The sequence below is a fragment of the Myxocyprinus asiaticus genome, chromosome 2 (genome assembly GCF_019703515.2).
Source record: "Myxocyprinus asiaticus isolate MX2 ecotype Aquarium Trade chromosome 2, UBuf_Myxa_2, whole genome shotgun sequence".
Classification (NCBI taxonomy): Eukaryota; Metazoa; Chordata; class Actinopteri; order Cypriniformes; family Catostomidae; genus Myxocyprinus; species Myxocyprinus asiaticus.
The window spans coordinates 26,793,252-26,817,127 of NC_059345.1; the positions used below are offsets into that span (position 1 = coordinate 26,793,252).

Consider the following 23,876-nt stretch of genomic DNA (forward strand, 5'->3'; position numbering starts at 1 on the left):
ACATGCATTTTTTTGAAGGGAGAATATATATATATATATATATATATATATATATATATATATATATATATATATATATATATATATATATATATATATATATATTCAGTTGTGAAAATAATCTCCAACAAAAACACAGTTTCAGTTATGAGCAAATGTTAAAGTCATTGTGTTAGTGTATAAATAGTGTATAGCAGTGATTGCAAGCAATTGGGTAAAATGCTAAAATCTGTTCTCAGTGACAAACTTTGTGAATATGGGTTTATTGTGAACTATCAAGCTTTAGATTTCAGAATTGATAAAATCGATAAAAATTGTTGTTCAGATATTTTATTGAAGGGAGCTTGGATGCATTAGCTAAACTGTCCAAATTTGATTTACTAATGGAATTGAATGTCTGCACACAAGCCCAAAATCTTGAATCATAACATGCAAAAAAATAAAAAATAAAATAAAATAAAAATGGTTTATGGGAGTATGTGTGGCTCACTGTAAATACTAATAAATATCTCAAATTGTAAAAAATAGTTGACTCAACTTCAGCTTAATTTTTTACTATTCTTACTAGTTTTATTAAGTTACCGTTACTCTCTAAACCCTTAAGTTGTCATTAATAAAAACATTTAAGCTGTCCTAATTAAACAGTACTTGAAATGTCACATTTTGGAATCATAACTCAAATATATACATTCTTTAAACTTTGGCTTCGAGTACTACTAACTCAAAATTATCAAGTACCAAATTGTGGCTGTGTAAAATACCCATAAGCCCTTGTGCTTTAATAAATGATGTATGTTTGGTCAAAACAAGGGAATTTATGTAGCAAAATGATAATTGTTATTTAAAAATGTATATAGTTTAATTTTATTCTTATAACTATTGATGTTTTGTTGTAGCTGGTTGATAGTTGTGATTTGTGTGAAGTCACCATGAGGGTGATTAGTGTTACCTGTGAATTTGGGAGTCTGTTAAAGCCATTCTTCTTTACTCAATTGTACTTTAAAAAAATGCAGATTTATGTGCACTAAAAAGTACTGAGGAGAATCTAGTGTGCCATATGACGAACCAAGATTCCAGTCATAATTTATCTAATGCTGTATAAGACGTGCTCAATTTAAATAAAAACAAATTATACTTCAGTCGCAGATAAGTCAAGTTTACTTGTTACTAGTTAAATTAAAAAATTAAGTTAAGTTTACTTTCAAAAATTACGTTCAAATAAGTATGTTTACTTAGAAAAAGCATGTAAAACAATTGCCTTAAAAAAATCTAAGGTCAATTTATTAGATTTTACAGTGCTCCATGTGCCAGTTGTGTTCTTGGTAAGCTACAAATAATGGCACAGACAGAAAATGCACGTGGAGGTATGCAGACTTATCAATGTGGTTTCAGCCCCTTCATAGTGTTTCAAATAGGCATCTTTCAGAAGTTACCTTATAGATCCTGGTGAATGATAAACTGGTGATTATAGCAGGTAGCATATGAAAAAATAATTTTAACATGTTCATCACACATAAATGTCAATTCACTGCAATTACTGAAAAAGTTGTATTTTATTTTACAACATACAAGTATTACCTAGTAAGATTTGCCATACTCCTAAATATTTACACAGGTTTCCCCATATATTTAAGAAACAGACTCAATAAATACGGTAAACAAAACAAACAAAAAAAAATCTCACTCAAGAGAAAACTGAACTGAAACACCATGTTGTAAATCACTTGAAAAATATAATTGCCTCAAAAGTGCAGAATAGATGTTTCCGATGAGTTTATTTGTCCTGTTCAAATTAAACTCATACTGACTAATATACTGTGTTCATGCTGTTGTGAGAGCAGTGCAGCGTCTTTTTCATTTGGAAAGCACACTTTTTAATTAACTAGCTAATGAGATTATTTTTTATGTCAGCTACTGTATATAAAATCTGCAAAGATGCACAGTTTAGGTGATCTGTGTTTGCCCCTTTGTGCGCCTGCAGGATTCATTTACTAACCAATATCTTAAAGGAAAAACTGTGTGCCAATTTTTTTTTCATAAGATTTTCCAAGCACAAAAACATCAGTACCTCTTTGGTTTATCTTTATATTGCAGTACCACAGGTAATCCAACTAAAGAGTCATGAAGACACCGAGCCTGATTTGTATGACTTGCAAGTAACACAGCACAATATTGCCAATCTTAAACGGAATCAGTTAAAGAGTGTTCTCTACAATAAGATGAACAAAAGTAAAAAAAAAAGTTAAATATATTTTAATAATACAAATTTTCTTCTATCACCCCTAGCCATATTTACTGAACACTTTCATTGAAATGACAGCAAACTTTAGCATTTTGCTTTTACAAAGTCTCTTTTCTTGTAGCCCCAATGTATTTGATCTGATTTCTCAGTCATTTTTTATTGGAATTAAAAAATAAAAAATAAAACACTAAGCTATATCAGGTTGGAATTTGGTTTAAAAAACAAATATATATATATATATATATATATATATATATATATTTGGTCAAACAACTCCACCAGCAATTTCAATCAATAACAATTGCATGTGAGTTCCAAACACACAAGCTGTGAGTGGAGAAAGTCAATAATTAAGATGGAGAATTTCCTGGTTAATTAAATGGCAATTATATAATCATATTACTATGCATGTCAAAATATTAAATTGTTTGTCAACTAAACAGATGAATGATTTCCATGCATATAAATCTTAACTACACAATAAAGGAAACATATGAATAAGCACACAACAATGACCATACATATAGTGTTTTTTTTTTTCTTCTCTTGTCTCAATAATGTTTGAATTAGAACAAAGATAATAAATTAAGCAACAGAAGATGTCATCTTGCTCTGTGCATTGTAATGTTTACACAAAAAAAGATGGCAGTTCATACATAGGGCTATTTGCACAGTGCATTCCAGTCACATTTCTATACTAATTTTTCTCAGCACTCACAATAAGAAAGACATTTTAGCTTGAAAGTATAAATGCCGTAGGTACACAGACAAATTTATATAAACGCATAATAAATACAGCAAGATTCTATATTAAAGCACTGCTTCCCAAAGGTACTAATTGTAAGGCAAAATTTTTAAGATTTGGAATTTGAGGTGGAGTTTCCTGGTTGACACATTAAAGTGTCTATGACAGGCCTCTGACATGACAGCATTTACCATGCCAATGAACATTCACTATCTATTTAGATTTTGTCTCTAGAAAACATACTATAACAGGAAGTGTATTGCCCAATTAAGATAGATACAAATCTACAAGTCCATTTTGTCTTTCATGAATGGTAAACATTGTTTCACAGTGTTAAAACTGGAGATGTCATTCTCACAGACCCATGTGAAGAGTTGTTATAGCTTATCTTATTGCATCATAGACCACTTGTGTGACTATGGCAGGCCTGCTTTCGTGGCTTTTACCATTTCCCAGTTCTAAAATCTGAATGTGCAGGATAAAAAGCAAAGTGTATTGTATTCCTCTTTCTAGTGTAATCCACACACTATTAATTCCTGTTGAACATTTACCCATATAAATAGATATTAAATCAAATCCTTGCCACTATGAACAGTACTGTTTGATTCTTCCTTAGTGTTGTTTGCCAGACAGTGAAGCTTCTGTGATTCTACTTAAATGAATACATTTGTATGTTATTCCTTTGATCAAATTGCTATTTAATTTGATTCTATGTGTACGTTTGTGTATGTTGGTACTGAGTGAGAAAGTGTGTTTTTAACAGTATATTTGAAACACTGCATAGAACCACTTAGTTGTTTTTGTACCATACATCATGGTTCATCATGGACAGAATAGCAGCACATCATATTTTCTAACTTATACCCATTGTTAACTTTCGCATGTCTGCACCATTTAACAACCCAGTCACTTCATTGAATTCATAGACCCCTTTCTTCCCCATGAAACCTTGTATTGTATAAAATAAGAGTTTAGAAGGGCAAAATGAGGAAGAGCCAATGGCAAAGTGTTCTGTTGCGAGTCTTGGATATCCCTTCACCTCTAGTAGTGCAGCACAGTGGCCCTGCTGAGCCAAATATGGGTCACTATCGAAGCCTTACTTTTGAATCAACCTGCTTTAATGATTGATTCCGAAGCAGCACTGTCCCATCCCAGTCTTTCTCAACCAACCTCCTCCCCTCTTGGTCTTCAGTCCTAAATATTGAGGGCTCCCTCCTTACTGGGTGCCTTCCAGCAAAAGCATCTGCTCCTGGGGGTTTCTGGGATCGAGGGAACTGATGAAGATCCAGTAAGTCTTTGTACTGAATCTCAGGCCTGATCATGCGTAGGCAAGCTTCCCATGTTGCATTGTCCAGTCCAGGCTGCAGCTCATAACCTAAGATCTTCACTAATCCACTCTGGAAGGGACGGATGGTCTTGTCCCGGATGCGACTGGCCTCTATAGGTCGGCCGCCATCATGTAAGCAGACACGAGCGAGGACCTCTCGTCTCGTCCTAAGCAAGGCCACCTCTGCCTCCATTCGATTACGCCCAAAGCGCTCTATTTCCTGCCAGAACGTGAGGTTGAAAGCTTGGTAAAGGTGCCAATCTAGGGAGTTCCACTCCCGTAATTTCAGTCTTTGCTTGTCTGTTAAGGCCAAAGGGGCTGGAGGTGCAGCCTTACCCACCCATCCTGACCTTCCACTGGGCACTTGCTGTCGGGCGTTTAGGCTAAAAGAAACCACAGCATCTAGTGGCCAGCAGAGAGCATGGCGGAGCAGCACCATAGACTGGTCAAAATACTCAGACAGAAGGATTAGCTTGAAGTTCCGACACACTGCTTCCACACCACGTTTGACCAGGGGCGTGCTGTAGTTAGCATTGTTATCCAGACCAAAGTCAAACCACAGCAAGTTGCGGGCATAATGGTTGTTTCGGAGTCTGGGATCATAGTACTTATGGGGGTTGTCTGCAAAATCACCCAGCCCCTTGGCATGCCTGAAAGCAGGGGCAACATTTTTGTAATAGGCATAGGAGGATTCCGCTAACGCCACAGGATCTCGAAGGATAGAAAAATAGAAGGTGTCAGCTGGCATGACCTTTTCAACCTGTAAAAAGGTGAAAAAGAGAATAAAATTACTGAAGAAATAAGTAATCATGTGACTAAACTCATCGATAGAATATAAATGTAATAGAAGAACAGATTTCTACACTTTTTCTGCTCAAAAGTTCAGATCACTGATTTATTCAAGTTATAAATATAGGTTCAACAGTTTGTGAAAATAAGGCCAGAAACATACTTCGCGCAAGTATACGTATGCACTTTTCAGCACTTGGCCAGCGCATTGCCTACACATGGTCCGGTTGTACATGCTTAACTTGCATTCTTACAGAGCCCCTTAGAGGGCAGGGAGGGAATTTTTTTTTTCTGAAATATACTGAACAAAAATATAAACGCAACATGCAACAATTTCAAAGATTTTACTGAGTTACAGTTCATTTAAGGAAATCAGGCAATTGAAATAAATTAATTAGGCCCTAATTTAATCTAATCAATGCGTATGGAAAATTTCTGGGATCTTTTATTTCAGCTCATGAAACATGGGACCAACACTTCACATGTTGTGCTTATATTTTTGTTCAGTGTAGTTTTACTTTCCTTTTCAGTAAGTTTTGCGTTCCATCGCAATACATTTTCCATGGTTTTACTATAGTAACCATATATATATAATCTTTTTATAGTAAACTTTTTATAGATATTTATAGTGAAACCATATAATAATACAGGAAAGTGAAAACAATGGTAATAAAAATCATAATTTTGTGGTTATAATAGTTTTACTACAAATACCATGTTTTTGTTTTTGGTACATGCCAAAAACAATGGTTAATACAGTCTACAATATTACTATAGTAAAACCAGTTTAACTATTGTATTTGTATAGTAAAACCATAATAACCACAAAACTATGATTTTTTTGTTTCTAGAGTTTCGTTTTCCTGTAGTATCACTATGGTTTCACTACAACTATCATGGTTAAAATATGGTTACTGTAGTAAAACCATGGTAAATTATTAGCGAGGAAATCCAAACTATTGTGAGGGAACGCAAACATTTGCGAGGGCATGCAAAACTTACTGCAAGGGAATACAAACCATTGCGAGGGCACGCAAAACTAATTACAAAAAAAATTAAAAAATCCCACCCTGTACACTTAGGGCCTCCATACATTCTTGCATTACTGTGGCAGTAACAAACATCAGTACTCAAGGGGGCGATAGAGTTACCTTTAAAAGTCTGTAAAAGTCATCCATTAAACTGAATGTGTTATTATTCAGGTAAGTTGCTATAAATGTATTGAATTTGCCTTACTTGCAATAAAATATTCTCTTCAAACTGTTGCTCTGCCATGACAACAGTCGGCTTGAAAGAGAAAACTCACCATAGCAGCGGAAGTTCACACTAATGTCCGCTATAGCACCAATTGTGTCAACATTACAACAATACAACAAAATCAAGCTTAAATAGCTAGAAGAGTCTCCGTTCCCTTACTTGTGTAAAGTATGTTTTGGACAAACTAACTTCAGCATGTCCAAAAGAATTAAGATGCTATGAAAATAGTACAATTTTGCAATTAATGTTATCAAATCAGCATGATTCCCACTGAACTGTCCAAGAAAAAGCTAGCTATATTGTGTGCTATACCTCTGGTTTGTTGAACCGCATATGGTTACCCATGATGTCAAATTCTGCTATGTGAGGACCTCTGTACCCTTTCACCTTCTGGGCGATAAAAGGAAGTGGGTAGCCGAATTGGTACCCAACAGGCAGGGCAAATTTAAGGCCCCGCTCCTCTCCAAAGCGATAGAGGATATTGAGAACGGTACTGCTGGCTGTCTTGTGAGTCTTCAAGAACATGATGTGGGTGTGGGGCTGACAAGATCCCAGTGAGGGCCCTTGGGAATTCTCAGAGGGAAGAGCATAGAAGGAACGAGGCCTCTCTGGCTGAATCCAGCTAATGTCGAAAAAGAAACAAGAGACAGGAAATTGATCGTGTGAAGCAGAATTAAGCCTCTCAAGTAACACTGAATCCACTAAGGAAAATGATGAGTGAAATGAAGAATCAATGAAAGAAAAATGTGAAAAAGACATGCAGTAAGTGCCGGTCCTCCCTATACACAAACTACGCAAGTTGAGTAAGGCCCCTGATCCCAGGATTGTCAGTATAAAAAGTAATAAATACTAACGTTCCTTAATATTGCTGTACGTTGTTTTACTTTGAAAGTGCTCTGCGAGAAAGGCTTAAAGGGTGGGGGATTGTTTTGGGGGTTACGAACACACTGACGGGGGCCCCACACAATGCTTTCCTTGGGGCCCCCAAAAGCCAAAACGCACTGCATAGATTAAGAGAGAAACCATGTAAACACATGACTCAATGGAATACAAATGAAAAAAGACAGACAGGCCAGTCAGGTTGTAGCTAATAATGAAGAGTACACAAGAGAAATCATTGAGCAAAAGTGAAAGAAGAAAGTGATGGAATTAGATAATAAACAAAACATTTATAAGAGAGTGGATGATAAAAGATTAGCCTAGAGCTTACAAATCTTTGTTTGTGTTCTGCAGAAAAAGTAAGTCATACACATTTGGGATGGCATGAGTGAGTAAATGATGAGAACATTTTCATTTCTGGGGGAACTATCCCTTTAAATATGTTGGATTCAAATAATTAGCTAACAGTTATGGAATACTGAATAGCTAAATATATGCCGAGTTTAAACGCGAGTTATCAGAAAAGTTCAAACATGTCCTTGTTTTAGTGTAATATCACACAGAATGTAGCATCATATGGGCTTTATGAGAACTGCGTTTCCCACACAGAAAAGCATTTAAACAAATGTTTGCCACGGATGACTTTTACAGTATGTTTCTTCTCTCAAAAAATTGTAGCAGGAAATAGTCCAGAAACATTTTAGCAATATCGTTCCTTAAAAGTCTGTTTAATGACAATAATATGGATCCATACAATGCCTCTAAAAGATTGGTGTACATAAATATATGCAGAAAATGAGAGGGAATGAGGAAGTCAGGTACACTGTAAAAAGTGGTAACCTGCAATTGATAGGCCTACTTTAAAGAGCTATTTCTACCTCACTCTTAAAGATTTTCTCGTCAAAAAACAGTAAAGAACTGGCAGCAGGGTTGCCAGCATGTTACTGTAAAATTAACGGTGTCTTGCTGTTGCTGAAATTAACAGCTAGATACTGTTTTTACAGCTACAGTATACAACTGTAATTTAGCAGCATGAAGCTGACAAACTGCATACTATCTACTGTTATTGAAATTAACAGCTATGTTCCCTACATGCACTGCGGCATGAAGAAATTACTTCAATTTTTTACTATTTACTGGTTTATTTTGATGTTGTTTTTGTTGTAGTCCAAGTTACTTGGATATTAATGTTCAGCTCTTACTTATTTACATAAATGTTTGTTAATTGTCACCACTGTTGCCTTTTGTATGCCGAGAGTTGATATAAGTGTCTTGACAACAACTCGAGTTATGTTGTAAGTTAATCAAAAACATCAAACACTCAATTTGCTGATATCATTTTGCTGAAATATCCTTTACTGTTTTTGCTTTTATGTTTTCATGTGTAATGCATCACTAATGCCACATATAGTGCCATTTGCAAGGTATGATCAGATATTCAGTCTGACCTTATATTTTGTCTTCAAAGTAGCACAGTGCAATAACTTGTGTTTTACTTAAACATAAATTGACTGGCTGGAAGAACATAATATAATAATAAAGAAGGTCCAAGGTGCCAGCTCAAGAGATCACTAATCGCCATAATGGTGACTTCAATCAAAACACAACTATTGATAACAAAACAACAACACTAATTAAACTAAGCCTTCTGTTAAGTCTGAATAAATAATTTTGTATTTTTTTTTTTGTAGCTCCAATGCATTGCAAGCACACATACTTATTCAAGCGCAAAGGCTTATGGGTATTTCACCATTATAACCCACAATGCAGTGCTATACTGTTATTTTACTGTGTACAGATTGTTGTTGTTTTTTTCATAAAAAAAAATAAAAAATACACTGTTTTGATGAAAGAATACACATTTAATATGTACATTGCTTCTAAGGTTGATTTTTCTTTTTTTTTTTCTTCTTTTTTTTTTTTTTACTTCTAATTAGACAGACTAGTGAAGGCTGATGTGAGATGATAAAGAACAGAGGTGTTGGTCAGAAACATCATGAACACTAACTATGTGCCACAAACTACAATTTTCATGGGGGGGGGGGGGGGGGTGTAAAATATATGTTTCAAAATGTCACCAAGTTTTCACCAAGATGATATCATGATTTTAAATGTTAATTTTCCCCTAATGCCTTGCATAGAACAGCTATTTACTGTAAAACTAGTCACTTCACAGTGAGCCTGCTCTTGATCTCCCAGAATGCAACATGTTTAACAGCAAACTACTGTATTTAAGAATCACAGTAGATTGCTGTAGGAATCTGGCCATAAATTTACAGCAATTTTTTACAGTGCTGATCTAACCCTTAAAATTAGTTTTGTCAGTGTAACCTAATGTAGTCGGGTTGATTCAGGGATTATTAGTGAACAGCTTATTTAGATTTAGTTACCACATGAAGCACAAACTTTAGCATTAAAAAAATGTTCAGTGTACTTGTGAAGGAATGAACCAAGGAATGGAAACATTTTCTTACCTCTTATTGAAGATGACTCCCAGGAGCTGCCCTGCAAAAGCAATAACAACAAATACAAGGAGTGCTTTCCACATGGGCCCCAGCCGATAACATCCCAGCCACCGCATTCTCCTATGATCAAGAGAAGGACTATTAGTCTTGCTTGTGAAATAGTACAATGTAGCAGGAGAGTGAGATGTTAATAAAAAAAAGAGCATGTGAAATAGGTAAAGTGTGGAATGGGGATGAAATGGGAAGCCCTTATTATAAAACAAAAGGTGAGATTGTGAGACAAAGACAAGTGGCAGAAAAAATAGAAGATATTAGATATGAGAGCGAAACAAAAGGCAACAAGCACAGGTTCATGTATTTGTTGTCATTTGTTGATGCTCTTTGTCAAAACAATAGGCACTGTGCGTGTAAAAAGCGTTTCTAGTAATATTCAATGCAGAACTACATGAATGCTGTTCTTAAAAGCTTATAAAGGAACTAAATCACATGCCTGGTTAACCTGTAACCTACACTGCCAAACAGGTTTTAATACAAACCAATTTATGCATCAGTGTAAACTGCAATTTGTTTGCATGAATACAGCTGCAGGGGAAAATTATGCAGCCCTGATACATCCTGGTTTAAGAAGGTAAAGTGGTAAAAACATGGCCTTTGTTTTCAAAACGGTGTAGCAGAATTCAGTCGGACAAAGACAGGCAGCCGCTCTCATAAATCACAGATTGCGCCGAGCGGCCGGTGCCCGTCGCCGCTGTTTGCTGCTTCTCTGAGCAGGACACACTTACCGAGATGACCTTCTGCAAACCATGATAAAACCCGGCCGGTATCACTATAAATCAGCGCTTCGCAATAGCCACAGTGCATCTCGGACACCTCGGCCGATGCCTTTCAAGACCGCCCGACGACGTCTATGTAATGTAACTGACCCATCAATGCATATCGTGTTAACAAAATACTGCGGGATTGCCGTCAAGTGCGTTAAATTCCTCGTTTGCTTGGCATGCATGTGCTTTGCTTCAGCTTCCAGAAGACAGCAGATGGATTGGACGGAGAAAAGGGACTGCTTTGTTTTTAGAGATAGAGAGAGAGAGAGAGAGCGAGAGAGAGAGAGAGAGAGAGTCACAGTATCAGTGTGGGCGGGTGTTTTGGGACCAGATTGATGCTATGTGAGTCGAGGTGACGTCACGTAGGCTTTATGCTCGCAAGCGGTAAGAGACGGTAAGGCGGAATTCACTGTAAATGGTGCAGAAAAGCGAACAACAACATCTATCATTACCATGAGATTGCTATAGAACTTATTCACGTACAGTCAGTCTTTATTTTTTGACGGGAATAACAACGATGCTGTGAGGGCTAGACTTGCCGTCTCTTCAATGTGTTGTACTGTTGTTTAAAGGGACACTTCACCCAAATATGAAAATTCTCTCATCATTTACTCACCCTCATGCCATCCCAGATGTGTATGACTTTCTTTCTTCTGCTGAACACAAACGAAGATTTTTAGAAGAGTATCTCAGTCCTGTAGGTCTATATAATGTAAGTGAATGGTGAATAAAAAGTTGATGCTCCAAAAAACACATAAAGGCAGCATTAAAGTAATCCATAAGACTCCAGTGGTTTGATCCATGTCTTCTGAAGCAAGCCCGTTGGTTTTGGGTGAGAACATACCAAAATGTAACTTCTTTTTCACTGTACATCTTGCCATTGCAGTCTTTAGGCACGATCATAATTTCAAGCTCGATTACACTTCCTAGTGCTTGATGCATTCACAGAGCACTAGATGGCGCTAGGAAGTGTTATCAAGCTTGAAATCATGATCGCCATGGAGACTGCTGTCAAGATGTACAGTGAAAAAGGAGTTATGTTTTGGTCTGTTCTCATCCAAAATCAAGTGGATCGCTTCAAAAACCACTGGAGTCATATGGATTCATTCTCATGCTGCCTTTATGTGCTTTTTGGAGCTTAAAAGCTTTGGTCACCATTCACTTGCAATGTATGGACATACAGAGCTGAGATATCCTTAAAATCTTTGTTTGTGTTCAGCAGAACAAAGGAATACACATCTAGGATGACATGAGGGTGAGTAAATGATGTGAGAATTTTCATTTCTGGATGAACTATCCCTTTAAAGTGTTTTGGGTTGTTCTGCTGATGAAGCATTGTACAAAAAAAAAAAAAAAAAAGGAAACATCTTTCATGATTTGTGTTAAATGTGATGTGATCTAGGAACTTTTACAGCTTTATCCTGTGCATGCCATTGAAGAGCCTGTTACTCTATCCCTCACAGCCTCGTTTTCATTCACATCAAAAATCAAAGATGGTGTTAATGTGAATAAAGACTATTAAGTTAGTAAACCTTTTTGAGAAAGTAACACGTAATTATGAAACAGGAAGGGTTAAGTACAGTCTACTCTTCTCTTTATTTGACACCTAAATTACTCATCCCTGGTTGCACACGTACATCACCCAGACGTCTATTTAATGTGTGTTTTTACATCTTGAAGATGTATTTTTTATGTTGTTTGATAGATGTATATCAATAAGTATGTCTCGGATATCAATAAGACATTAATCAGATGTCTTTGAGATGTTTATGATTTAGAATGTTTGTAAATCTGATCTTTTTCAAATGTTTATCAGACGTTAATTAGAATGTGATGCTTTCCAAATAAAAAGATCTAAATCATCTAGGAGATGTACGTGTGCTATCTGCGTACTGACATACCAATTTTATTCACAACAATAAAATTCTGTAATTCCGAAAGTTCTGTCTGTGGTTTTGGCAGGAAATGGGTGATTCCTATTTTACTCTAAAATCAAAAGAAATAAATAAGAAATGATATTGTTCATATAAAAAAAATGTAAGCCTATTTTTTAGGGCCATTAAGATTTTTCAGATATGACAGTTACATTTTCAGGTAAATTTGACATTCAGCAACAAATATTTAATCATAATCAATATTTTTGTCAAAAATAATGTGGTCCCTCTCTGCACGTTGCGCTCTGTTTGGTTGACATTCAAAGGCGGGCACTTACTCCGTAAAGTATCTATTTTGAGTGTATGACTCTCTGCTGTTAGGACAAGCTGTTTTGCGAAATGGAAATGTAAACTTGCATGACTTTTGAGTTCATATAATATTTGCAATATTGTAATATTTACAAATAAGAATATATCAGGTAAATGTAAGTTATGGGCTGGGGATAAACATCTCTGAAGCTAATTAAATAGCAGAAGGAATCTGTCAAAGCACCTGACACCCCACATGAAACCATTTGAGATTCTAAAAAAACGTTTTATATAAATCAAATCAAATCAAATCACTTTTATTGATATAAATTGATATAAAGCAATCGAATGCTTGGCTCGTGCTCTTTTCCGCTGCAACTCCATACCATTCTCAAATGGTGATTATTTTTTTCCCATAGAACACCTTTTTTGTACTGTAAAGTAAGTGGTTCTCCATTCTAGATCACAGATATCCAACTATTCATAATGAAATTCACTGACGATTACTGTATTTTCATTATTGAATTTTCTTTTGTTTTATGATATGTATATTTGATCGATTAGTTGTTGCAGCTCAGGTGATAACCCTTTGAAAGCCTCTAAGCAGCTTTATACATACGGCCCAAGTAAATGTCCTTGCTCTTAAATAATTAAGGAGCTGAGATCCAGTTTTAACACTTATGGACTTTTATGAATCACATGTATTATTAATTCAAGGAATAAGAGCAAAATTCCATCATTCTTAGAATTTTTACACACTTAAGATTATAATTTTTCTCTAAGCAGCTTTATACATACGGCCCAAGGACAAAATTAATAATACATGTGATTCATAAAAGTCCATAAGTGTTAAAACTGGATCTCAGCTCCTCAATTATTTAAGAGCAGTGGAGAGGAATTTTAAACTAGTTAAGAGTAGCACAGTGACATAGTTATGCGGGAACCATGCACTCTTAACAAAGAAAGAATGCGTTGAACTTTTATGATAATGAGGAATGTGGGCAAATGTGATTCATAGCTTAGAGAACAACAGAAATCCACTAGCATATTTTTTTTTAACTGCACCACATATTTTCAATTAATGATTGAAATTCAGCAACAACAAGTATTTTAAAAATGTGATGGGCTGCATGCCTAAGCTTTCAAAGGGTTATCACCTGAGCTGTAACAACTAATTGATAAAATATACATATCATAAAACAAAAACAAAAAATCAATAATGAAAATACAGTAATCGTCAGTGAATGCTATTCTGAGATGCGGGTTGGCGCTGTTTTGGCGGCACGAGGGGGACCTACACAATATTAGGCAAGTGGTTTTAATGTTGTGGGTGATCGGTGTATTTTGTACTTCTTTTATTACCGACACTTTCATTTTTTGGGTGCTTTTAATTCTTTTATTTCTTTGATTTTCTTTGTCAGTTTTAGATTTTTTTATGAATCATTTAGTTTGGTGTTAAATAAATGTATTTACACAGCAATTACAATCACAGGAAACAATGTATCATGCACTCAAATATAATATTTGTGTAAAAATGTGGCTGTATTGATTCTGTTGCACAGCTGAGAGTGCACTGATAGCAGTATTCCAGTGGTTGCCAGATATTCAATCCCCGAATCATTTTACATGACTAAGATGTTGTATTTGCATAATCTAGTGTCTACCATCAAACCTTTTGGTGACCGCAGTCCATTTTTAAAGTATCCCAAAAAACCACAACTCCCGATGCTATAGTTTTAACCTGCGATTGTGTCTTCAAATGAGCCCAATTTGACATGACCCCCTGGCAAGACTGCTCACACACTGCAGCTACTCTGGGGAAGAGAGAGTGAGAGGACAAGTGTGCAACGCTGTTAAAAAAAAGTTTCTCACTTGATTAACAAGATTTTGTTTCTTTCTGCCCCATTTTGTGTTCATTATGAGAGAAATATTCTAGAAGTATTCTAACAAAATGTTATAAAGTAACTGTGTTCTGAATACAGGTGCTTAAAAACGTAAAGGAGGCTGAATACAGTTTTTTATTCTGAATATGTAACGCAGTTACATGTATTCCATTACAGCCCACCCTATTTTTCACCCCAAGAACCCATGAAGGACATTTCTAAATGTGGGCAAATATAATAATTACATTTTTTTAAATAACTTTAATTTGATATGTAATAAGACTTTCATCGTTACAAACATTAGATATAACATAGCATATTGTATGGTTTTCTTTGTAGAACCCTTCTAAAACTACCTTGTAAGTAGTAATTCAGTTGTCACTGTGCATTCTGTTGTCATTACCATTTTAACTGATGCATGCTGACTAGTCAAATGTTAACTTACTGATCAGTGCCAGAAATAATTAAAACATCAGTTCTCATTATACAAAATAGAACAAATTTACAACGAAAACCATAGTTGCATGATATAATTTAGCCAAATAGGTGATGTTTCTGGATCAACATACTGCGCTTGTCCTGGGGCAACATTTCTACCAACCACTCACAACCCTAACACTATCCCTAACCCTAAAAGTAATATACCCCTCAAATAAAAGGGACATTATATGTTGTTCAATCTCCTAACCCCAGCTCTAAGAGTAACCCAGGGCTACAAACAATAATGGTAGCAAATGCAACAAAAATATTAAAATTTAAAATTTAAAATCAGACAGGAATATTTTCTTTGCATCAATATGCAGTTTTATCAAATCTAATCTGATGAGGAGGTAATGATTACACCTTTAGAGCACGTGCCAGTCTTTCCTGCAAAGCAATCCAGCAGGCAACAATGAACACGATGCAACATGTGATGTCTAATTCAGTGGTCCCCAAACTTTTTTAAACTACGGCCCCCCTTTATAGTATTTTTTCCCACAGCACCCCAACCACTGAAAACAAATATGCAGTTGAAAACACCTTTATTTAAAAAGGTTAATACTGATATTAACTAATTAAATTAAAATAATTTAGCCTTCAAGTGTTTCTAGTAAACATTGCTTCAAGTTTTCAAGCAGGCCTAATTTTTCAAGAGCTAGTAATAAAATAGAGTAATAAAATAGAGAAAAGAATAAACAGTGCTTTAAGTTTTCAGTAACAGCAGCAGAATTTTCCCGTCTGTTTACACCCTCCTAATACATTAATGGCTTTGTTTACATTCATATCGCATCAAGAGGGACATTTTGAAGCGCAGGCAGCTGCATTCACCACGAGACACGAGTGCTTTACAGAGCATGTGCAGACCCCAGTTTGGGAATGACTGGTCTAATTAATGAACGAATAACTCTTATGAGCCAATGCTGTGAATAATACAAACAAATGTACAGTTTGAATCAGTATGAATGATTTTTTTTGCAGCCGTAGGAGCAGTTACTTAGTTAACATTGAAAATACATTAAATTATGTTACAAAAAAAATATTGTTTATTGTCTAGCATAATTAAACCCAATTGTAGGTTACTTCACCTGTAAAACAGAATTTTCTTTGGCAGTAAAACTTTAAGGTGGGTGACATGATGAGACTGACAGCATCAAATGTTTACACAAATGTATACAAATTACAACTAGAAAAACACCCTAGTTTATATAACTTTATCAAAAACTTTGATCATTAGCAGCATTTCACTTTTTATTGAATTCAGTACAAAACAAAACATGTAACATGGCACAGAAAGATTATTTTCGGGTGTTGACTAAAATAATCAGTACATACTGGTCTGGTAAATAGAATCCTGTAAGAAACACTAATCCATTCCTTTATGTCCCTTTTTCACAGTGTACTGAGGCACAAATTCAACTACTATGTATGCACTAGTACACTGTACAGCAAAGTCTTCTGCAACCATTCCACATGCTAGCTGATCTTCTAACCATGGTAAAGCATAAAACAGAGTTTGATGCATCTTCTGCACCTCTGCACAATCGTCTGCATTGAGTAATTCTGTCATTTTGCTCCTAAATGTTTCATTTTAGGAGCAAAATGAAAACATTTAGAAAATTATTAGTTATTTGTTTAGATTGGAGCCATGCAACCATATCTCTAAAATTTGATTGGTTTATATACTGTACATTTTGTTCTACACTGAAAACCCTAATAAGTTCATTGCACTCATTTGATTGAGTAAACTTGTTGGGGTCTCCCAAAACTTGAGTAGTTAAGTTCATTTAACTTGGTTTTCAAATAGAGTGAACTTAACTATTTAAGTTGAGTTAACTACATGCAAGCAGACAACTCAGATTTGAATTTAAATGTTGTTTCTACTGTTGTACGTTTGAATTGAATTGATTCAATTTTAGATCAAACAACAGCACAGCTCAAATAAAGATGATAACTGATTCTAGGTCAGTTATTAAATAATTATATGCACTTCAGCTGCACATGCACAAAGAGAACTGAGATAGTGTAACCAGGGTCCAACTTGACCAAAGAGACACAGATCACCTTAATGGTGACAATACACCAAACAACTATTTGCAACAAAGCATAAATAATACAACAAAAGAGCTAAAACATCTATTAATTCTTAATAACAATTATTTAAATTCCCCAATCTGTTCCCTCTGACCAAGGAAACTGTAACGTTGTTGCTGGCAATGACAATGACGATGACGTGTGATGAACCCAAGTGCAGTTTTATTAACAATCATGAAATCCAAACTCCAAACGTGTATAAAATACAAAAACATGAACTTGACGTAACTTGACTTGACTAAACTTGACATGACATGAACAATCCTACAATGTTACATTCACAATACCTGACAATGGACAATGGCAAAACATGAGGCTTAAATATATGGACAAGGGAGAAACATGACAATGATAATCAATGACAAGACAGAACTGATAACAAGGTAACAAGACAATAAACCAATAAAAGCAAGACACATGAACATGGAGGGAAACATGACAGGGAACCACATGACATGGAACAGGAACAGGAACTAAACTTTCAAAATAAAAGACATGAAAAACATAAACATACACACACACAACCCTGACATATCCCCCCCTCCAGATGCCCCAAAACAAAAACACAAAGTTCAAGAGGGAGCTGGGGGGGGGGGGTGCGTGGCAACTTAACGTCGTTACGTGGCAGGACATGGAAACATGGTGAAACAAGGTGTGGGGCCTGGTCTGGTGAAAACATGGCGTGGAGCACTGAAGCTTAGCTGTGACATGGCATGGAGCAGTCTCAGGCGTGGCTTTGACTTGGCATGGAGCAGACTGAGGCGTGGCTGTGACATGGCATGGAGCAGACTGAGGCGTGGCTGTGACATGGCATGGAGCAGGCTCAGGCGCAGCTGTGACATGGCATGGAGCAGGCTCAGGCGCCACTGTGACATGGCCTGGAGCAGGCTCAGGCACGGCTGTGACATGGCATGGAGCAGGCCGAGGTGTGACATGGCATGGGGTAGACTCAGGTGTGGCTGTGACATGGCATGGAGCAGACTCAGGATCCGGGCCAGAAGGTGGCGCAAGCTCGTCGACCATGACGTGGGACGCTTGTTCGTCAACCATGACGTGGGATGCTGGCTCGGCAGCCATGACGTGGGACGCTGGCACGGCGGCCATGACGTGGGACTCTGGCTCGGCAGCCATGACGTAGAACTCTGGTTTGGTGTCCACCTCCCCCGCACTGAGCGATAAACCACATATTAGTAGGGCAAGGTCAATATACTGAGCCAGGCTGTGAGTAATCTGATCGCCTGGCATCAGGGAAGAGATTGGCTCATTCAGTCCAAAGCAAAAACAGTCCAAAGCAAAAACAGAGGGCAATCTCGTTAAAATCGACAAGGTAGCAAAGACCACAAAACTCCACAAAACTCCGAGACATAATCCTCCAGGGGACAATTCCCCTGGCATAAACGAAGAAGCTGGATTGCTGGGTTCATTTTGGTCGGTCAAGTATTCTGTAACGTTGTTGCTGGCAATGACAATGATGTGTGATGAACCCAAGTGCAGTTTTATTAACAATCGTGAAATCCAAAACCTATAACTCCAAACGTGAACAAAATACAAAAACATGAACTTGACGTAACTTGACTTGACTAAACTTGACATGACATGAACAATCCTACAATGTTACATTCACAATACATGACAATGGACAATGGCAAACATGAGGCTTAAATACATGGACAAGGGAGAAACATGACAATGATAACCAATGACAAGACAGAACTGATAACAAGGTAACAAGACAATAAACCAATGATAGCAAGACACGTGAACATGGAGGGAAACATGAAATCACATGACCAGGGAACCACATGACATGGAACAGGAACAGGAACTAAACTTTCAAAATAAAAGACATGAAAAACATAAACAAACACAAACAAACCTTACATATCCCCCCCCTCTAGGGGCGGCTCCCGACGCCCCAAAACAAAAACACAAAGTTCAAGAGGGAGCTGGGGGGGGGTGTGGCAACTTAACGTCGTTACGTGGCAGGACATGGAAACATGGTGAAACAAGGTGTGGGGCGTGGTCTGGTGAAAACATGGCATGTAGCATGAGACCAAGCATAAACAAACACACACAACCCTGACAGAAACATAATTCAAGCAGCAAGGGATTGTGGGTATTCCCCATAGCCTCAATTTTGTACTCAGTAGTTATTAACACTTCAAATCTTAAGTCTGTGGATTTTAAGAAAAATAAGTTCAATGAATTTAAATATTTGAGTTATGAGTCCAAAACTTGACATTTCAAGTAATACTTAATTAAGACAACTTGATTTTTACAGAAATGACAACTTCAGGGTTTACAGTGCACTCGTCATGGCATTGTTTAGACAACCTTCTGCTATGTTACAACATTTATTTCCATACAGAGTTGCATTATTTTTTGGCCGAGATCTTGTATTGATGACAGGAGAGTCGAACCACTCCATAAAGTCTTCTTCAGCACATCCCAAAGACTTTCAATGGGGTTAAGGTCAGGACTCTGTGGTGGCCAATTCATGTGTGAAAATGATTCCTCATGCTGCCTGAACCACTCTTTCACAATTTGAGCCAGATGAATCTTGGCATTGTCGCTCTGGAATATGCCCGTGCCGTCAGGGAATTAAAAAATCCATTAATGGAATAACCTGATCATTTAGAACATTCAGGTAGTCAGCTGACTTCATTTTATTGCTGCATAACATTGCTCAGCCTAGACCTGACCAATTGAAGCAACCCCAGATCATAACACTGCCTCCAGAGGCTTGTACAGTGGGCACTATGCATGATGGGTGCATCGCTTCATGCGCTTCCCTTCGTACCCTGACGCGCCCATCACTTTCGTATAGGGTACATCTGGACTCATCAGACCACATTACCTTTTTCCATTGCGCCACAGTCCAAACTTTATGCTCCCTAGCAAACTGAAGTTGTTTTTTTCCAATTAGCCTCACTAACAAGTGGGTTTCTTGTGGCCACATAGCTGTTTAGTCCCAAGCCTGTTAGTTCTCGTTGCATTGTGCATGTGGAAATGCTCTTACTTTCACTATTAAACATAAACTGTCATTTTTTACAATGTGACTTCACCAAGCATTTTAGTGATCTCAAATCACAATCATTCATTTTCTTCTGACCACATTTCCTCCACGAAGCTGACGGTTCACAACTATCCTTCCAGGTTTCAATAATGCGTTGGACAGTTCTTAACCCAATTCCAGTGATTTCAGCAATCTCCTTAGTGTTTTTTTTTTTTTTTTTTGCTTGATGCACGCCAATAATTTGCACCTTCTGAAACACAGTAACATCTTTTCCACGACCACGGGATACGTCATCCGACATGGTTGTTTAAGAAATGGGAAGCTACACACTGAATCAGTTAGGGAGAATTGTTGCCAGCTGAAACATATTAATCACTGCAATAATGATCTAATCATAGGCTCTTAAGTATCTGCTTATTTAAATCCAAACTGCATTTTTTTTTTTTTGGCCTGGCAGTTTATATACCAAGATCATTGTTTTTTGTGCTTAAATGGCGCTAGTTTATTAAAATCAGAGTTTGGATTATTTTCACGGTTGTTGTTCTTATGTCATATAATCGGGTCACAAGACAATGCCCCCCTCCCCGAATGACGTATGTCTGGAATCTATCACACTGATCAGTCTCTGGTTCACATGTACTTAGTAAAGAACCCACAAATTTTTTGCTAGCATCTCTGAATGAAAAAAAAAACTATGGTTTTGACTGTGACATTTCACACAGTAAAATGACTGTTAGCAACTTCATCTATGCTACCCCACTGCACACTGTTTAGTAGACTAGACTGCAGCATATAATACAATAATTCAGATGACAAGCTATAGCCAGAATAATGTTAAGGTACTGTATATTAAACTAATATCTGTAGCATTCAAATCAAGATGGCCCTATTAGTTGAAACAATCTGCAAATGCAAGCATTTGCTGCAGTAGTATATTGCCATTTAATGCATCTAATATAAAGAACATAATAAGCATTTGAGAGCTCATAAGTAGTCTCGTAGTATTTCCTTCACCAAGGAGAATGTGAAAAGGTCAAAAGCAACTCTAAGGCTTGACTTGAATCCTCCTATGGATATATGAAATTAATGTAAGAGTCAACCTTTTTTAATGCTTTTGAGCTAGTTTTCTCTATCTCAAATCCCAACATCGGTCATCAAAAGAGAAGTTCAGTAAAGAAAGAAAGCAACTTCTCTTACTCTTTCATGCCTATTGATGCAGAATCTCCATAAACCAGCCAAGTAAGATGGATGCAGGCCTAACATCACTGCCCCAGTTTCTCCAATCACAATATTAATATTTGACCAAGGCGAGATATGTCACTGTTAGTGTGCGTGTCTATTATTTATCATTACATTTATGCAAGAAAGCTCAGAGACAGACTCAGCAAGCACAATGGGGCTAAATTTACAATACAAATGTCAGGACAAGCAAATAGCAATTGCATTGCTCATATGATAAAACAAAAGTAATACCAATGTGTTATGTGGCACACAGCCAGTGCTGACACTTTTTCTGGCAGCCAAGCACACAGCTAACAAAATGCCTTATTTTTTTATTATTATTATTTTCTTATAAAAAATAATATATTTTTATTTTTATTTTTTATGTATTTATATTTTTTATTTTTTTGTGGAATGTGCATGACTTTTTTTTTTTTTTTGCATTGTAAACAGAATGTGGTCACATAATTGTTTTACCATCTGGCATACCTAGTTCATGAAATAATGCCGCCTTTCACAAGTTTTATTATTATTATTATTACACAGATGGAAGACTGATTTCATTCCATAGGCTAAAGTCTCTTTGCACAGTACTTTCAGTCAAGTTTTTTAAGCTAACTGTGAGAGAGACAGTCCCTTATTGAAACCAAACTGGAGAGCAAGACATCAGTTGGTAGTACTTTGTTTTATCTAAAAGTTGAGAGCTGCATGTTAAAGAATCGTGTGGAAAATCTGAAACCTCAATCAACAAACTTTTCTTAATTTTACAACATCCAGCCTTGTTTCAAAGGCTTTTCTCATGAGGCCAAACCACTGCTTTACAAATTTGTTTGCTGCTAAACAAGCTTACCCTCACTAATCGACCCAATAATCTATTTAATTGGGATGACTATGGCAACAGAAAAGCGCTTTAGGGTGTATATCATTAGCCCATATGATTACCCAATATGTATTCAAGACAAAAGTACATGTAAAAAAAAACAATGTCTGAATAAAGTAAGTAAAGTAACATGACTTTCTCGTAGAGCATGTGCTGCAAATCCCTACTGTGGTTTCCGTAAAAGGTAAACAGTTGTAGCAGTGACTGTGAAAAGCATTGCACAGGACGTATGTTTTCGGAGTCGGACTGCTCTATTTTCCTCTATAAAAATTCAAACCCCGGCGTCCTCAAAATTGGAAGACTGGCTGTCACATGCATGCGCAAGTTCAGAGACAAAGTAGCCTAATTTAAGATCAATCTTAAGGCAATTGTTAATCGATTTGTTCACTATTATTATTCATATGGAAGGTCTACTCACCCAGAATGTCTCAGGAGCGTCAGAATAAATGTTTTGTTATTCCTTTCCTCGAAATGCAATGAAATCAAGCCTGCGAGGGTCTCCCCTTATGCACCAACCTCACTGTGAACTGGCGCCGAATGCTACAAAGTTTTGGAGAGGGGGTAAAATCTTTCCGTGGCAGGGAGAGCTGCCACCGCCGCAGTCAGCTCTCACTCGGCTATCACACGACCTGCCACCGCCGCAGGCAGCTCTCACTCGGCCTGCGCCTCCCTCTCGATCCGTCAGCGTCACAGACAGCTTCAGCTCTCACCGTCACCATTACTTGCGCCTCTCTTGCGATAGTTAGTCCTGTTTTAAATATTTGTTAAGGGCTTATACATTTATTAATCTTTAAACAAAAGTTCCAGTTCAAAATGGTTCGGTTGACTACTGATATCTGCCTTGTAGCAGCATAGATCATCTGACAGGCGGGTGACCAGACGTCCCCGTTTTCCGGGGACAGTCCCAGTTTGACGGTCTGTCCCCGACTGGAGCTGTCCCCGCAAATGTCCCTGTTTTTACTGTGCGTTCAAAACAGTCCGCTAAGTGAAAATACGTAAGGAATAATTGACTCCGGCCGTTGAAAAATAATGCACACCCGAAGTGGTAATGTGGTCACGACGCGCAGCGGAGTGTGTGTGTGTGTGTGTGTGTGTGTGTGTTTGAGGGATCAGAAGAGAGAAACTATAAGTGCTTTTCACCTATAGATATGTGAGGCTGATTAGGGCGAAATACATTGAAACATTAAAAGTTATTTCGGATAATAGAAACTGTATTGATCAAGTCGCGGGGATGCGGCTCTATTTCTATGTATAGTAAAATATCTGCAAAGAAGGACAATAAATGTAAGTCAGCACATTACAGCATAGATTACATTGCGCCTTGCTGGGAAACAAGTGACTGAAAAGAAGCATCATAATGCACATTTTGAATTGATCAAAATAAAAGGTATTATTTAAGAAAAACAGGTCCATATGAAATAACTGATAGAAACAGTTAGGTGAAATAGTGTAATAATAATAATTATTATTATTATACAATATTGAATATCTTTGTGTCATGACTACAAAGTGGAAAAATCCCCAACAATATGAGGCATCTAAGTGGGGCAATACCCCCTTCAGAAATGAATTTCAGGCCCTGATATAACACATAGTG

The 23,876-nt window shown here is 36.9% G+C and overlaps 1 protein-coding gene across 2 annotated transcripts; it reads right to left on the reverse strand.

The window, feature by feature from the left end:
- Nucleotides 1–183: 183 nt before the first annotated feature.
- Nucleotides 184–23,302, reverse strand: LOC127415301 (galactose-3-O-sulfotransferase 2-like). Of its 2 annotated transcripts, none has more exons than XM_051654018.1 (4): nt 22,698–23,302; nt 9,714–9,824; nt 6,673–6,982; nt 184–5,074 (listed from the first exon to the last, which is right to left on the reverse strand). In XM_051654018.1, exons 2-4 carry the CDS (start codon nt 9,818–9,820, stop codon nt 4,073–4,075), a joined length of 1,419 nt encoding a protein of 472 aa, XP_051509978.1. In that variant the 5' UTR covers nt 9,821–9,824; nt 22,698–23,302; the 3' UTR covers nt 184–4,072. The 2 variants fall into 2 exon arrangements, with proteins under 2 accessions (XP_051509978.1, XP_051509968.1); XM_051654008.1 differs by lacking the exon at nt 22,698–23,302 and adding an exon at nt 10,487–10,765.
- Between the last annotated feature and the right edge of the window lie 574 nt (nt 23,303–23,876).

Bases quoted from the DNA above. Each gene is read 5' to 3' on its own strand.
- LOC127415301 (XM_051654008.1), bottom strand. From the start codon at position 10,509: ATGGTTTGCAGAAGGTCATCTCG. The intron at 9,825-10,486 runs GTAAGTGTGTCC...TCTTGATCATAG, and splicing joins GTTTGCAGAAGGTCATCTCG to GAGAATGCGGTGGCTGGGAT. The intron at 5,075-6,672 runs GTATAGCACACA...ACCTTTTTACAG, and splicing joins TGCGGTTCAACAAACCAGAG to GTTGAAAAGGTCATGCCAGC.